General features: G+C 40.2%; 1 protein-coding gene across 1 annotated transcript; it reads left to right on the forward strand.

Annotated features, from left to right (window-relative positions):
- The first annotated feature begins 614 nt into the window (after positions 1-614).
- mylipa (myosin regulatory light chain interacting protein a) lies at positions 615-16,456 on the forward strand. The gene is made up of 7 exons (XM_059945534.1): positions 615-1,049; positions 1,444-1,634; positions 5,813-5,998; positions 6,648-6,845; positions 8,694-8,855; positions 9,170-9,590; positions 15,311-16,456. Exons 1-7 carry the CDS (start codon positions 963-965, stop codon positions 15,398-15,400), a joined length of 1,335 nt encoding a protein of 444 aa, XP_059801517.1. The 5' UTR covers positions 615-962; the 3' UTR covers positions 15,401-16,456.
- The last annotated feature ends 1,678 nt before the right edge of the window (positions 16,457-18,134 follow it).

Raw genomic sequence — 18,134 nt, forward strand, 5'->3', positions numbered from 1 at the left:
ATGGCTGGGGTCACCCATCTGGTCAAGACACTGCCCAGAAGGCGGCAATGGCAAACCACTTCAGTAGAAAATATGCGAAGGATAATCATGGTCATGGTCACCCACGCCATAGGATCACGACACATAATGGTGATGATGAATAGTGATGGAAGGTAATAGGAATAATCTAAGTTATAAGTATTCTCTCAACAGATAGCTTCTTTTTATTTAAGGGACTGTTATTTCTCTTAATACTAACTGGACAGACCTAATTCAAAGGAATTCCATACAGAAAGGCAGTGACACCCAATCAGAATTTTCGAGACCCCAACAAAATAAAAAAATATTGAGATTACACTTCCCAATTATGTTAAAGACCTAGCCTATGCATTTATACTTTTTGCTCCCACCGAGAGGGCCGGAGATCTCCAATGACGGAAATAGTGGGGAATTCCACATACTCGGAGCCAATCTCTGTTGGGGGGCGGGCAGTTACCACTATCGCAGGCAAGTCCCGAAAAGCAGAGACCTTGCACCGACCGACCCCAACCCCTCAACCCCTCAACCTCTCAACCCCATGCTTTCCCACCACCCCACCCCTCCGCTTCGCATCAGCTGCTCCCCCAGAGCTCGCGATGGAGGAAGCTCCCGATTGGGCAGGGAGAAGCGGCTAGCGCTTCTGATTGGCTGAGCGGGCCGCGGGTGACGTCAGGCCGAGTATTTGCCAAGGGAACGAGGAGGCGCGCGGACAGAGCCGGTGGAGGGGCCGCAGGTTCAGCGGTCGGAGGCTGCGTTAGCGGGGGGTCGGAGAGCTCGGCGGCGGCGGCTACGCTAGCGGGAAGGCCGGCTCTGGGAGAGGAAAGGCCTGGCTGTGCAATCGAGGGGGCAATCGGGGCCTGGATGCCCGTGAGCAGCTGACGGGGCTTCAGCAGCGCCGCGCCAGCTTAGGGGAGGTAGCGGTGAACGATACAAGTCTGGCCGCAATGTTGTGCTACGTGACCAGGCCCGACTCCGTGGTGATGGAGGTGGAAGTCGATCCCAAAGCCAACGGCGAGGACTGCCTGAAGCAGGTGAGGACATCGGCCACCCCCTCCTTCCCCGGGGTGGTGTGGGGGTTCACGCCGCCGACCGCGGCTCTCCGCTCCGGGTCTGAACGGGTGGGGTCTGCATGTATTTGGTGGGGCAACTCGGTCTGTGCGGTGTTTCCTTAAGTGTGGAGACAAAACTTTTTAAAAAAAAGCTCTGCCTTTTTACTAATTTATGTTTAACTTTCTAAATAAGCCCTACCACCGGTTTATTACTCTTGTTTCTGTTATGTTGGCTTAGAGTCTGATATGGTTAATATTCGGGGTGCAAGCTGTTGTGAATTAAAACTAACGAGTTTATTTTAAGGAGAGCCCCGATATTGGATCAACAATCTCGTTCTTGCAATTTCTATAAACGATACATTTGCTCCATTGCCAGGTTTGTCACAGACTCGGGATTATAGAGGACGATTATTTGGGGCTGCAATACTCCGCGAACAAAGGGGAAACCCTCTGGCTCAACCTGAGGAACAGGATTTCCCAACAAATCGAAGGGATGCCACCTTATAAATTCAAACTGCGAGTTAAATTTTTTGTCGAACCTCATCTCTTGCTGCAGGAACAAACTAGGTATGTGTAAAGTTTTGCAAAACATTCTGGCATCTGCAGTCTCCAACGTGCAAACTTTTTCTGATTTAATGTGTGTACATTAAAGTTTTTACTTCGCGTGTTTTTGTTGTTGGTCGTGTTACCGTTTGTTCAAAGTTTTTGTAGTATTTAGTGTTCTGTTTACAAGTGACTGATGGTAACCCCATTGTTGCGAGTGTTACTGTAGGTCATTGTGGTAGGAGCCAGTCCTTTCGCTGCAACCAGACAAAGGCTTCAGGGTCCTAGTGCTCGCGGCAGATCATTTTTTTAAATATAGTGAATTCTGGTTAATTGAGCCATCGGTTAATTGGGGTAGCTGCTTAAATGGGACAACTCTTAAGACCAAAAACTGATCATTGAAGGAGCTGAGCAACACAATCAGCTTGCACATCCCGATGCATTCCATATAATTATGAGTGATTTCAACCAGACCAGCTCAAAGTCTTTGGACAGCTGCCACCAACAGATCACCTGAGCAGTCAGAGGAGCCAGCTCACCTGACCACTGTTGTACCACCATCAAGAATGCTTACCATGCCATGCTACTCTTGACACTTTGGAAAGTCTGATCATCTGGCTGTACTTGTACTCCCAGTGTATAGGCAGAAGCCAAAGATAACAGCACCAATGGTGAGGACAAAGCAGGCATGGTCAGAGATCATACAAGGGCATTTACAGGATGACTTTGAGTTGCTGAAATGGACAGATTATCTGAATGATGTGCCACAATTAATTGGCGAGTGAAGCATCACAGCCATTCATATAATTAGGTTTCGCTTTGTAGGAAGTAATGATCTGTAAACCATCCATCCAATTCTACCTCAATCCAAATAGCTTTTGTTGCCCTTCTGTAGGTCATACCTGGACTTGTATAGTTCTAGATCACCAGTCTTGAATGTCATAGATCTAGAGCTTAGACTCCAAATCTGGTTTGTCAATGGCTTTTGGTTTGGTTACGTCTGGTATGTTGTCGAAGGCATACGCTCACTCATTCAGCTATACTTGAAATACGGGCACACTAGAAAGACTTGTGTCAGTGTAGAGTTAATGTATGGGTTCTGGTATAAATTAGTATCTGGCTTTAGTACAAACTGGAACAGCTAGTTATCTGAAATTGCTGATATTTGAATTGGGTCTTGCTGGTCTGAAAATGAAGGGTTAATTTCCACATCTATTTTTTCCTGTAAGTTGGTGTCAGCTGTGAAATTGCAATTCTGGTCACTCATACAATGACTCTTAATGTCACAAGTAATATCCTCTGTGTCTTGTTATACCATTCAGAAGTTTGCTGAAAATATGTAGATTATTGACGAGTGAGCTGCAATGTTTTCAAAGTGCTGTGGTCTCTGGCTAAATGAGGTAATAACCAACCTTGCCAAATGTTGTACTCTTCCCCTTGTAAGTAATTATTGGTTGAACTGCAAAAGTTTGTGACTGATTTCTCTTCTTGCCCTGTTTTGGAAAATATTGAATTGCCATAATATCTTCTGCTTCAGAATTGAGATTTTGCTCGGCTTCTAGTTTTTGCCCTCATTGTTTAAGTAAAAATAACTATCATGGTACTGTAGATGGTGAGATAGAAAAATACTCATGACTGCGGAGTTGTTTTAGATGAAATGCCACTTGAGATTTTCCTCCTTCAGTTCATATGTCATCCACTGAATGTTTCCAGCATTTTCCATTGTCGTTATTGTAGTTGTTTGAAGGTTCATAGTGATCATAACTTAGATTGGTGCTGGAAAGAAGTTTATCCAGCAAAGATGGCCTATTATTGGCTCTAATTTGATTGGTGTAGCAGAATTTTCATATATAGTATTGATTTCTTAAATGCAGAAAAGTGAAAAAGGCTTTTAAAACTTGGGCATCTGGATTGCTTTTGATCTTTGAAATCATAGCTATGACATTTTGTACACTAAATTTCAATTGACATTGGAATGGATTTATTGATCAGTGGGTTTTCAAGTGTTTTAAGTGTAAAATCATTATTATGTATGTACTTTATGGGTATATCTGGTCTCTTGCTTGTAAAGTTAAATCCGGCTATGCAGTCTTTTGTTACTGCGGGTGTGTGATGCAGATTGACCTCCAGTAACCTTCTGTTTACATTGTAAGCATATGACCTAGAGTTACCTCTGAATTGTTGTGGAAGTGCTGGAGCCTCTGTCTAAGTGACGTAATGCCAGCTTCACATTGCACTCTTGCACACTTCCCCTTTTATGACTGTTTAAAACCCAAAGTGTTCAACGTGTTTCTAAATTAAGCATCTTAATAAAATTGCCTTTGTTTTCACCTGTTTTGCTCTATAGTGGTTTTTCTTTTGGGTTTATCTGATCATCATGCTGCCCTTTTCATTTTAAATAGGTCTTTGCCCAGCACCTCTTGTCATCAGCCTTGTCTTTTGAAGTCATAGAAATTTCCCCATCTACTTACAAACCATGCAGTCTGCCTCCATGCTGCCTTTTTTACATTGATAACTGGACAAATTAGAAAATCAGTTTGCAGCTGAACTTTTGATGCTGCATCTTTGTATTCAAAGCCAGGAACGGTGGGGCTAATTTGTAAGTAAGTTCTTGCTTAAGGGACATTCTGAAGTGGAGCTAAATTGCTTCCATCCCTGCCTATATTTTAAAAAAAAATACATAATTGATGGTGACTTTGTCTAGAACTTGAAGTTCCATAGTGATTTTTTTTCTTGTGTAGTTTAAGAAAGTTCAAACTACTTTATTGGGGGGGGGGGGGGTGTTTGCTCTAGGGTAAGGTCCAAACGAGTGCCATTCTGTTAGAATGGAATTTGTTTTTTCATCAAAAACTGAACAGACCAAGTTTCAATTACCGAAGTCTTGTGGAGTAGAACTTGGTTATCTAACTGAGCAGGCCTTGACAGATAAGTTTGCTAATTTCGTTGTGCTACTAGCTGAGTTTAACAGCTGGATTTGGTGATTAAAGAACATTATCACTAGAGATTCTGCAGATGCTGGAAATACTGAGTAACATAATGCTGAAGGAACAAGGCAAGTAGGGCAAAGTCTATGGTGGGAAATCGACTTGTTGACATTTCGGGCTGAGACCCTCTATCAGTACTGGAAGAGGGGCAGAAACCAGAATGAGGAGGAGGGGAGGGAAAGAAGTACAAACTGGCAGGTGATGGGTGAGACCATGTGAGGGGAGAGATGGGTGAGTGGGGTGGAGGGATTAAGAAAGAAGCGGGGAAGAGATAGATGTAATGTTTAATGCAGAAATTGTTCTTGCAGTGTTTGCACAACACTTTAAAATGTGCATATTTCAGTCTATTTCCATTTGTCGCTCAAATCCTACTACCCATTGTTGAATGCACCTGCAGTTTTGGAATAGAAGGTGGATGTACAATTTATTCTTGTTCGGTGGAGCAATTAATGACAATACAGGGGATTGCTCAGTTATGTAAGGGTTATGTTCCTAAAACTGTTCATAAACTATTTTCTGGAAATGAGTAAATTCTTGACTGCCCTTGGGGACTGATTTGCAACAAGTAGACTGGGGAAGGTCAGCATTGGTGTTTCCAACAAGTCAAGTATCTGAATACAGCCCAGTTGAAGTGACAAGGGGTACTGGTATGCTCTTCAGCAAGTAAACTATCAGCAGTTTAACTATGCACTACCAAGATGTAGCTTAAAGTTCAATATCTTCTGATGGAGAGTTTGAGAAGGCATTGATATTTGGGTTGTGGCTGTATTATTCTTGATGTCTCTGAGAACAGAGTCTGGGTGAATTTGTACTAAAGTTGGATTTTTGTAAGCCAGATCTTCTATAGTACAGAGACTTCATGTACAGTGACCTTGTACTTCCTAAGCATTTCTTAACTCTATCCTTCCTAATATTCTCTCTACTTCTATACTTATATACTTCCTAACATTTCATATTTCTATCCCATTAGTAAAGAGCCAATAGTATTTCTAACTTCAGAGGGTTAATTCCAAGGATTGAATTATTATCAAAGATGTCCATGTCAATGAAGCTTTTGTATTTTGAGTTTATGATAGGAGATTGTATTCACCCTGTATCACTTTGTGGGAAGCATTTTCTTAACTTTTAAGCATTCTGTAACTAACTTTTTAATGGTTTTGCATTCTGCCTTGAATCATAGCTAAAGTTATCTGAATTTTTCTTTTTTTTAAACTCCAGGCATCAATTCTTTATGCATGTACAAGATGACCTTCTAGGGGGGCGCTTACAGTGTTCACCAGAGCAAGCTGTGACGTTGAGTGCACTTCTGGCACAAGTGGAATTTGGAGACTACAACCAAAATACTGCCAAGTATTCTTATGAAGATCTCTGTGCAAATGACTTAACCACTACCATTTTAAACAGGTAAGTTAACTGCAGAAAGCTGCAAACTGTTCTCCTTCCCAGTTATTGAATATAAAAGTACAAATCTTGTCTATAGTGTTCAATCTGATTGTAATAGGTTGTAGGCTTTATTATTAACCTTGATCAACTTGACAATTGGTTCATAAAATGTCCATCTGCTGAGGTAGTGTGGAAAATATGTGCATGCTATCCGTACGGATCACTTCACTATATCAGTATATTGAGCAGTAACAAAAATACAATTGCAAAGAATGTCTGCCTGCACTGTACTGTGTTACAAGGGCCATGATAAGTAGATTGAGTCAGAAATCTGGTAATTGAGATGGATGTCCTTGAGACTGGTCGTACATGTTTGTATCTTCTGTTTGATGGGAGGGAGAGAAGAGAATGTAATGGGTGGATGGAGTCTTTGATTATGTTGAGGCAGTGAATTGTGGACAGTCCTTGTGAGGGAGGTGTGTTGTGTTCACAACTCTACAGTTTCTTGCGGTCTTGAGCAGAGCATTGAAAATTGGGAGCACATTTTGAGGGAAGGTTTTGGTATAAGCTTTTTATTGGTTAATTTCACTTTTTAGTTTTTGCCTCTTTCCTCCTCCCATTGTATATCACAGCACTTGACCATGTTTTCAAACACTGCTCTCTTCAACAGTATTGTTGCCAAGCACAAGGGTTTGGAAGGAATGAGTCGATGTACAGCTGAATATCAAGTTCTACAGATTGCATGTACATTGGAGCACTATGGTGTAGAGTGGCATCCTGTAAAAGATGGAGATGGACAAAAGATGGTAATTGGTGTGGGGCCAAATGATATATCAGTCTGCAAAGAAGACTTGACTCTAATTAACAGGTAAATGGTGTTTTTGACCATAAGGCATAGCAACAAAATTGGGCCATTTGGCCCTTTGAGCCTGCTGCTTAAACTATCTTAAACTTGTAATGTTGATGCAAAAAGATGACATTGACTGTTGATCTACTATGTAATCTAAGTTTTAGGCTCTATCCAATAGTTTAGTAACTGAGGGCTAAGGTGGCCATGATAGTTCCCACCTGCTGTCTGAGATGGATCTTCATGTGTGCTGTAGAAATGTGGTTGTAGAGGAGATTAATGGCTTGCTTTATGCAGTATGTAAAGCAATCCTGTGGTGTGGATCTGCCTCTTGCTGTCATCTGTGGTTATCTATTAAGCAATCTAATACAGCAGACCCCATGGACCTCTGGGCTCTGCCCTTTAGTGTCATTGCTTTATCTTGGGTCTGGCATCTGCAGCTTGCAAGTATGTGATTCTTAAAGACTGATAGCCTCACGTCAATAAGAAATTCCCTCCATGTGACTACTCTTTTTGGTTACCAAGAGCCCCAGTGTATATCCTCTTGCTTCCAGACTTCCTTATTCTTGTACTCCACCCCACTTACAATGAAGACCACATTGCTGGAATAAAAGTAAATAACTCGCTTTCTTAGTACAATGGCACTCATTGAATACATTAAAATCTATTGCTCAAGTGGATAACATTGCATTTCCTTTGATCATCCTTCCATCTGTCAACTTTTTGTTTATTGACTGAGTCAAACTATTCTTTTCCAGACTTCTGCCATCTTGGTTTACTTAAAGAAGCAATCATTGCATATTTCCTTTTTTGCCACAACTGTAAAGGGTTGGGCTGTAGTTTTGACAGCTAATATATGAAAAAATTCTGGCAGACACAATATTAGAGAAGATGTAAATCCTTGAGTGATTAGCTAAGCATTACAGTGTAGAAATAAAAACACAAGTGCTAAACATAGAAACCGTATAAACCATATAACAATTACAGCACGGAAACAGGCCATCTTGGCTCTTCTAGTCCGTGCTGAACACTTACTCTCACCTAGTCCCACCGACCTGCACTCAGCCCATAACCCTCCATTCCTTTCCTGTCCATATACCTACCCTATTTTACTTTAAATGAGAACACCAAACCTGCCTCTACCACTTCTACTGGAAGCTCGTTCCACACAGCTGCCACTCGGAGTAAAGAAATTCCCCCTCATGTTACCCCTAAACTTTTGCCCTCCCACTCATGTCCTCTTGTTTGAATCTCCCCTACTCTCAATGGAAAAAGCCTATCCACATCAACTCCATCTATCCCTCTCATAATCTTAAATACCTCTATCAAGTCCCGCCTCAACCTTCTACGCTCTAAAGAATAAAGACCTAACTTGTTCAATCTTTTCCTGTAACTTAGGTGCTGAAACCCACGTAACATTCTAGTAAAATCCTCCGTACTCTCTATTTTGTTGACATCTTTCCTATAATTTGGTGACCAGAACTGTACACAATACTCCAAATTTGGCCTCACCAATGCTTTGTACAATTTTAACATTACATCCCAACTCTTATACTCAATATTCAACCTGAAGGACCATGACTTTTAAATCAGTTATTCTGCAGTAGTCTAGAGTATTTACAGATTTTTCAATTCTTCAGCCTTGTCATTTTGATTAGCACTTATTTTAAACTCCCATGGGCATGCTAGACCTAACACATAAGTAACTATTTTGAATCAATTTCCTGTTAATTTTCCTGGAAGTAATGCAGAAGCATGTTGCAGTATCTGAATTTGTACTAAAGTTAATGTAATAGTATATACTAAAATCTTCTGATTTCATTATAATCCCTGAATTTAAACACTTGATCATTTGTGTTGATCTTGCAGGATTTCATATCCAGTTATCCAGATGGCAACCCAATCTGGGAAAAATGTTTACCTAACCATCACCAAGGATTTGGGCAGCGTCGTGTTAATGCTGAAACTGATCAGCACCAGAGCAGCAAGTGCCCTTTACCGTGCAATAACTGAAACCCATGCATTTTATAGGTAAGATTTCTGTCACACTTTTGTATTGTGTATTCCCTGTAGTTTGCTTTTTTTGTGGCACTTTTGAAGTTGATTGTTAATATCTTTCTGAAGTGTGTATTGCTCTTGCAATATGTTTGGTTTGCTGAAATTCAGATGCTCAGCTTAATATAGTTCTGTTTCATATGCAAAGAAACCTATGAATATTTTTGTTTTGTAGATTAAAATAGGGCACTTCATGAAACTGTAATTTGATGCCCTGGACTACTTTCTGGTATGACTCTGCCACTTTCAGAAGAATTTTTTTTAATTTCTGGAATTTAATTGCTTTTCAGGTGTGATACTGTAACAAATGCCGTCATGATGCAGTATAGTAGAGATTTCAAGGGCCATCTTGCCTCTTTATTTCTCAATGAAAACATCAATCTTGGCAAGAAATACGTTTTTGACATCAAACGCACATCCAAGGAGGTTTATGACCATACGCGAAGAGCATTATATAATGCTGGCATTGTAGACTTTGTTCCAAGCAGTGATCAAGATGGCCAGAATTCTCCACTTAAGTCTTCAGACCTTGAACTGAACTGTAATAATTGTGAAGGACTAAGCTGTCAGCAAAGCCAGATTCTCCAAGAGAAGCTTAGAAAGTTGAAAGAAGCATTATTGTGCATGGTTTGCTGTGGTGAAGAGATTAATACAGCCTTCTGTCCCTGTGGGCACATGGTTTGCTGTGATACTTGTGCTAGTCAACTGCAGGTAATTTTCACTTTAATTTCAGTGAAATACTTCAGTGGTTGTGCCTATTTCCTTGGTGTTAGTCACTGTGAGTCTTGTGCCTGCCCCCTTTGTTTCTTAAAAAATATTCCAGTGGCAGATTTATGGCTAACATCTTTTTAAGCTTATCCCCATTCTTCACCACACTGTCCACCCACTTTTTCTTCGTTTTGTTTTCATGATGAGTGTCACAAGCAAAGTCAGTAATTAAAGCCCAATACGCCAAAGGGCATATTCCTTTGTATTTAGAACTGTTACACCAATGTTACAGACTTATTCCGAAAATGCACTCGCAAACGAGTCTGCTACAATAGTTTCTTGAACAAGTTTACACACATCCCACTGGTGTCCTGGTCAGTAACCACCCTTCAGAACTGATGGGCCTGTTTCACCAAATTAACAGCATCTGGTCTCTCTCAAACACTTACACTACTTTTATATCTACTTGTTCAGCTCTCCACTATTTTTGTGATATTTCATGATCCATAGTCACTGACCTGAACAGATCTAAGTGTGAGTACTAATCTTCTATAAATAAATACTTACCAATTTTGACTGCTGAGATTGCTGGCTGCATGATGGGATATGAATATATCCCAGACGAGCCCCTAATGTTGTGAATGTGAACAAAGTCACTGGAGAAACACTGAAGCTGGTAGATATAGAAGTCTTTATTCAGCAAAATGACCAGCAGGCATCATATTTGAGACACTCTTGGAGGAAGAGACCTGCCTGACCTAGTATTACATGACCTCCTTATATCAAAGGTAACACCAGGACGATTCTATAGTTGCATTGTGGATACATTGTTTGCTTCAAATGATAAGTAATTTTCAAACACCGTCTTCAAACCAACCCTCCAGACACCCAAAATCAATGTTAATTCCCATAGACTCTCTGGCTGTATTCATGCATATGCAGACATCTCAGGTGATCCACCCCTGTCTGCTTCTCCAGGAAGACCATTGTTCAAAGCTGCATTTTAAATTCAATCTGCAGTCCACGTTCTGAAATGAAGACTGGTTGCTGCTGAAATTGATATTGTTAAATAGCCTAACTCTAGAATATGCCCTAGGAATGCCCATTTCAAATTACTCCTGAAGACAGTGGCCAGTGGCATACTGCTATATTGAACCTTTTCTAATCCTTTCGGTGCTCTTGCAAAACTTGAGAGAGATCCAGGATTTAGAGTTGGTATTAGTGAAGGGCTTTAATATTTCCGACTCATTATGGTGTGACTTGCAGGGTACCTGCAGGTGGCAATGTCTGCTTATCCTTGCTGTCCTCCCTGGCGTGGGTTTGGGAAGAATAGCTGGGGTATCATGGGTAACTAAAAATGAAACACTTATTTCAGCTTCCGCACTTTGCATTCCTGTATGTTATACCTCTTCAAGTGTATGTGGGGAGGATTTCTGTCTTTTGAGCAGATTTCAAACCCTTGCTGGGGAAATATTTTGTACTTGGAAATTAATGAAACTTTCCCCTTCATCCCATTGCTTATTGAGACTCCTTCCTGCTGGTGTCATAGCACTTGTAGTTTTATTCATCTGAACCTTGCTTCACTCTGTTTCATGTAATCAATCTTGTCTTATTGGTCTCCATAACTAGTTTTCCAGATCTTACAACACCAAAATACATCTTTCCAGTTGCATTGTATCTAGGACTGGAATCTGCTACTATGTGCCCAATTGCAATTTGCCTCTTGCCTTTTATTAACTGACACACAGAATAAAAATGTTCTGTATGTTTGTGTAACTGCTTTCTCCATCTTGATTTCAGGGATTTACAAACACTCATTCCAAGATCACTTATTGGCACTTTTATTATGCCATCTTTTATCACGTTTGCTCTCTAAGCACAAGATAAAGGCATCACATGACACAATCTCCACAATTCAAATCCACTTGCTTCTCATGACCTAACTATACTTCTGGAGACTGGGAAGCGTTACATGATCAGCCATGTTGCCAAACTGCACTCAAAGGACCTAGTACTGAGTTCTGCAGGACAAGGGCATTGAACACTCCAGCCGCCTAAAAACACTGACTCTGGTGCCTTTTGAAGCTGAAGTTCAGTTTGTCATTCAACCGTACTCATGTATACTACCAAATGAGACAATGTTTCTCCAGACCAAGCTGCACAGTGGATATAACTCGTACAACACAAGTAATGTTGCCACAAATAATGTGCATTTGTAAGACAACTTTAAAAAGTAAATAGTAAAGCACTACTAGCACTTTATAAATGATGAGATCTAGGCAATGGCAGGAAGTTCAGTAGTCTTACAGCCTGAGGCAATCAGCTGTTTCCCATCTGAATAGTTGTCTTAATGCTGATTAACAGTCAGGGGGAGGGGGGAAGTTAGAGGCAGTTGAACAGATGGAAGGGGTCATTGACAATGCCAAGAGCTGTGAACATAAAAAATGGGAGCAGGAGTAGGCCATATGGCCAAGCCTGCTACGCCATTCAACAAGAACGTGGCTGATCTGGCCAGGGACTCATCTCCACCTGCTTGCCTTTTCCCCTATAACCCTTAATTTCCCCTACTATGCAAAAATCTATCCAACTTTGTCTTAAATATTTACAAAAGTAGCCTCCACTGCTTCATTGGGCAGTGAATTCCACAGATTCACCACTGTGGAAAAAGCAGTTTCTCATCTCAGTCCTAAATCTACTCTGAATCTTGAGGCTATGTCCCCTAGTTCTAGTCTCACCTACCAGTGGGAAGAACTTTCCTGCCTCTCTTATCTATCCCTTTCATAATTTTGTTTCTATGATCTCTCGTTCTTCTGAATTCTGCATATGCAGTGCTTCAGATCAGTATCTCTAGGTAGGGGAGACACCCGAAGATCTCAGTCCTCACAATCCTTTGTAGAGGCTTACAGTCAGGTGTCTTGCAATTCCCATACCAGATGGTGGTGGTTCTCTTTGGTCTTGTTCATATTGAGACTCAAAGTTGTGCTTGAACCATTCCACCAGCCACTCTACCTCCTTAGTACGTTGTCATCGATGAGACCAACCAAAGTTGTGTCATCAGTTTGAACTGGATTTAGTGGTGCAGTCATGTGCCAACAGCATTGGGTTCAGCATGCACACCTGGTGGGTGCTGGTGTTCAGTGTGATGGAGCTAGAGATGTTTCTGCTAACAGACTGATTGTGGCCTACCTGACAGGAAGTCTCAAGATCATTACAGAGATGTTGAGAGACAACAAGGACAGTTTATCCACTAGCTGCTTAGGAGTGATTGTATTAACACTGTCCTACTCCCCCAGTTGTTAATCTGACTTTTACATTTCTCCACAAACCCATGGACTCATGCCTTCACAAACATCTTGCTTTTGAAGTGTTTGGTGTACCAAATTTGATCCCTTCAATGACAGTGTGATCTTTGATTCAGATTGTACAGACGCAACGTTCCCATTACAATTTGTTACTCACTTGTTTATTTAGTTCAATCAAAGCACTCAGTTGTGCTTCTAATCTCATGCCGGGCATGCATGTTGCAGTTCCTGGTCTATAACAATTTGGCCTTGTAATAAAACAACAGCAATCTTACAGTTGTTTAGAATCATACCTGTAGCTGTTAGACTAAATCCACAATGTAAGTTGTTCAGATCTCATTTTAGGTTGTATAGTTCTATTTCTTAGTTCATATGACACAAGGAAGGAACAATTAAGGAAAGAATAGTTTGCCAGAGATGCAACCATCAAGAGTGCTATTCTCTGGGTCAAATCTAGCAGCTAGTCCCAGGAGAGAGTTTTTGAACTATTATAATTGGACATACTTTTCTCAAGTTGTAGAGAATGAATGCAGTACGTAGTGGTATTATATCAGACAGTGGTGATGGGTAGTGTGAATGCTTTGGGCATTGAAAAACCTTAGCAACACCTACTTTTGTAGGTCGTGCAAAAGTCTTGGCACACTTTTATAAAAAAAAAATAATAATTCTGAAGTGAGGATGCTTTCAAAATGAAGTTTCTAAGTATCAAAACTATAAAGAGCAATAAACAGTAAAAAAATTAAATTAATATTTGGTGTGACCATACTTTGCCTTTCAAACTGCATCAGTTCTCTTACATGCGCTGTAGTGCAGTTGTATAAGAAAATCAGCTGGTAGGTTGTTCCAAGCACCTTGGGGAACATGTTATAGTTGTTCTGCAGACTTTAGCTGTTTCGTTTGCTTCTCTCCAGGGATCAGGGATCTCGATGCAATACCATCTGTTTCAGGACTCCTTTTCCTTTACACTGTTCTTTATGACCTTGGCCTGTGTTCAATAGGTACATTTAATGTTAGAGAAACATGTACAATATACAAGCTGAAATTCTTTTACCTCGCAAACATCCACAAAAGCAGGAGTGCATGACAGTTAAAACATTAGATTCCACCTTCCCACACACAAGCAGCAGCAAGGCAATGATCCTCTCCCCACACCAGCAAAAAAAGCATTGTCACCCCCCACTGAGCACTCAAGCATGCAGCAAAGTATCAAGAAAGGGCCACTGTCCTGCTGCAGGATGAAGCTGGGAACCGATCAGATATCTCCTTGATGGTATTATGTGATTGATGAGAATCTGTACTTCTCAGCATTGACAACTCCATTAATTCTGACCAGATCACCAACACCATATGTAGGAATGCTGCCTCAAGCCTGCAGGAATCTCCACCGTGCTTGCTGCAGACACTCATCCATGTAGCGCTGTCCAGCTCTTACAGACAAACTGCCTCCTGTTTGAGCCAAGAATTTCAAATCTTAACTTGTCAGTCCAGATGACTTACTACCATTGTTCAGCACCCCAGTCCTTGTGTTTTTTGTACATAGACAAGTCTTTTGGCTTTGTTTCCACTTCAGAGGAATGCCTTTTTGGCAGCAATTCCCATGAAGACTTCTAACAAGACTTCTCCAGACTGTAGAGGGGTGTATTTGTGTTCCAGTGGTTTGAATTTAGAGTGGTAAACTCTAACGCGGTACTGGACTTCTGATTTCTGCTGCACTCTATTTCTGTGATCAATCACTGCATTTTCAGCCCTTAGACTTGCCAGTTTCTTACTGCTTCAAATGAGCTTGGATAGCACATCTTGAAACTCCTGTCAGCCTCAAAATTTCTGCTTGGAAGAGACCTTGCTGATGCAGGGTGACACCTTGTGTCTTGTTGCTATGCTTACTCTTGCCATGGTGTAAGAATCGATGATTTGAACATTTAACTGTCACATCTGCCACATTCTGTCACAGTTTGGTTGTCGTTCAAGCTTGATTCTTTCTACACCCATTTCCATTTCATCTATCAGTTTAGTTCATTCAACTCTGTCATTGATCATTAGCACCCTGTTTGTTATCTTTGTTTAATCATGCACTGGGCTATATACCCTCAAAGTAATCAAGTTTTTATTTGAAAAGTGGTCTATTGTTTAATATGTTACTTTCAACAGAATACAAAAATTCTCAGTTCTACACTTAATTTTTTGGGAAATCTAAAGTTTGCTCTTTTACACTAATGCAGAAGGTAAATTAAATGTTTAACAGAAAATTTAATATAGAGTGCTTAAGACTTTTACCAGTACCATAGGAAGCTGGAAATGCTTAGTAAATTGTGGAGTTTAGTTTTTCCATATTGTTTCTCTGAAAATATTAGCTTCACATCTTTAGTGTTTTACACTTTATCTTTGAGCTATTCATTAAAATATAACTATTATTTTTCACAGGCTTGTCCAGTTTGTCGTTCTGAAATTGATCATGTTCAACATGTGTTCCTGCCCACATGTGCCAGTCTACTCAACCTCACTGTAATTTGAACAAATTCGGAGACTGTTCAGCACCTGATTTTTTTTAAGCTAACACTACAAAAGACATAAAACACTCCAAGTTTCTCCAGTGCAAATATAACAGCTTGTTTGTGTTTGCATTTCCTGGCGTTTTGGAAGTTTGTCAAGGCTCACAGAAAAATGATCCAAGGGACTGGAACTTCTGTCACAGATGGTATTAACAGACTAGCCAATTTTAAAACCTTTCAATTGCAGTTGCTTTTTTTTGTATCAGTTGACCTGATGCTGCTGTAGCAGCATGTAATTTGGAGATCTTGTAACAATGACACTGCCTGGTCAATCCTTTATTTCTTGGATTACCCATCCATGACATTAGAGCTTTTATTATGCTGATCTTTTTTTTAAAGATTTTAACTTTTTTTGGTTTGTAGTTCAAGTGTAATAGCTCAATTTAGCAACATTGGTGCAATGGAGCAGAATCATTTGGAGTGTATAATAGCTTTATTCATCTTCCGTCAATTGCAAGGTGAAAAACATATTTAAATATTCAGATGATTCTGATCTTGGGTGTCTACAACAGAAAAGGTCCTTTTAATTCTAAAATATGCAATTGCAGTGGTTATACATTTGTAGCTATGACAAATTTCAAGTATGAAAGCAAGTGTAGAATTGTTCTGGTTTGATTACTGGATATTTATACCTCGAGTGTATGGTCAGTAGAATCTTTACAGATGCAAAGACTTGCTAAATGACCAATTTGTGTGCAATTCTAGCTGCTTTAAGGCTAAGCATAAATGTCACTTTATTAAGGAATTCCAAATGTATTGTTCATAGGGTTGCCTTAAAGTAGCAGCAATGAGAGACACCATCTGTTTATGTACAGATCAGGTTCTTTGCACAGATGTTTTGACTTTAAAATTATATCATTGACTGTCATGTTAGCACATTCCCTCTTCAAAGGGGCATCTATTTTTTCACTTTGTATAAATTAGATTTATTTCCATTTGAAACAAACATTGTCTAAGCTAGATTTAACTCCTTTTATATTCCTTTTAAAATGTATTAATAAAAGAATTTTGTATCATTCATGATGTGTATGTTTCAGTGAATAATAGATCTGATTTTTATGTAGTACTATGAGAAACCAGAACCTTGGCATTATTGGCCACCTGGCACACTTTAAATTGGATCAAAAGTTTGAAGATCTAAAACCACATCCATTGATATTGTACTGCCTTCTGACTCAGGATTCTGGACACTGGATACTAGTGCCAGTGCATTGAAGGGTAGTATAGTTGAATTTACAGCATAGTAAAATGTCAGCAAATATGCTGAGTAGAAGAGCAAAAAAGAAAATAGGAACTTAAAGTTCAATCTGTATGCATGTGTATATAGAAAGTCACTATACAACCCTCAGATTAATTTTGTGGGTGTACTTAACAATTCTACAGAATAGTAACTATAACAGGATCAATGAAAGATCAACTGGAGTGCAAAAGATGACAAACTGTGCAAATGCAAATATAAATAAATAGCAATAGACAATGAGAACATGAGAATCCTTAAAGTGAGATCATTGGTTGTAGGAACTTCAATGGTGAGTGAGTGTAGTTATATCCTTTTTATTCAGAGCCTGACGGTTGAGAGGGTAGTGACTGTTGAATCTGGTGGTGCAAATCCTGAGGCTTGTGTATGTTCTACCTGATCACAGCAGCAGGAGAGCGTGACCTGCTTGCTGTATTTCTTCACCCCACCCCCCCCCCCAAACCTCTGGAGGGGTGTTGGTGGGCAGGTATTCTGCTGAATCTAAGCTGCACTCATTCCAGATTGACAAATACTCTCAGTACTTGACGTAGTTGAACACTGACTTCAAGGGTGCATATTTTGCTTGTCCTAATTACTCCAAATGAGAAGCAGTGATCAACATTATGGCTCCCAAGGAACCATAAACTTGAGGGTTTGAGGGAGGGGTGGAATATTAAAACTTGCTTGGCTGTAGGCTCTTAACTGGGGCCAGTTAAGAGCCTACAGCCAAGCAAGTTTTAAAATATTATTAATATTTAAATAATTTTAATATATTACTGGATAATAGCTCAGAGGAACTGGTGCTATCCTAGAATGATTCTCTTGGCTCCATCTAGCCTGACTTTGGGTTATCCATGCTCTAATGCTTGTTGTTTCATGTTTGACATGGATGTGGGGTTTACATCATGAAAGATTATCTTCATCTAATTTGGGGTTGTGTGTAAACCAAGTTTCTACAGCCAGTACTTTAATTGCAGCTGTTCTCATGGCCTGGGGATCTATTGCAATTGATCTCATTTAATTTGTTATTTCCCACATTGCCTGCAACAGCCCTTACTACTGAGCTGGAATAACTAGAATAGTTTAGAACTTTTTCAGGCCTGCAGATGCTCATACTGGTTCTTCTGAATATGGGTTAAGATGTAAGCATCCTAAAGATGGGACCCCACCCCTATCATTCAAATTGGATAACAAGCCATCAGTCTCCATCAGTGCACTTCCTCATGTAATAACTATCCTTTGCCTCTTCCCTTTCCACAGTTGAGAAACCAATTGTGTGACAGCTTTGTCAAAACATTTTCGGTTGTATGTTTGTAACTTCCCCTCTGCTTTCTCCCTTGTCTGAGAAAGCTCGCCAATTCCAGCAAGGCTCAAAATAAGCCTGAGGAGAGGCAGCTATCTTTAGACAATTTGCTGCAATTTATCCATTTGTAGTAAGTTTTTCTCTTTACCACTGTGG

This window comes from Hypanus sabinus, chromosome 20, assembly GCF_030144855.1.
Source record: "Hypanus sabinus isolate sHypSab1 chromosome 20, sHypSab1.hap1, whole genome shotgun sequence".
Taxonomy (NCBI): domain Eukaryota; kingdom Metazoa; phylum Chordata; class Chondrichthyes; order Myliobatiformes; family Dasyatidae; genus Hypanus; species Hypanus sabinus.

Excerpts from the sequence above, each read along its gene's own strand:
- mylipa (XM_059945534.1), top strand. The coding sequence starts at position 963 with ATGTTGTGCTACGTGACCAGGCCCGACTCCGTGGTGATGGAGGTGGAA. Across the intron at positions 1,050-1,443 it reads GCGAGGACTGCCTGAAGCAG|GTTTGTCACAGACTCGGGAT; the intron begins GTGAGGACATCG and ends CTCCATTGCCAG. Across the intron at positions 8,856-9,169 it reads GAAACCCATGCATTTTATAG|GTGTGATACTGTAACAAATG; the intron begins GTAAGATTTCTG and ends ATTGCTTTTCAG.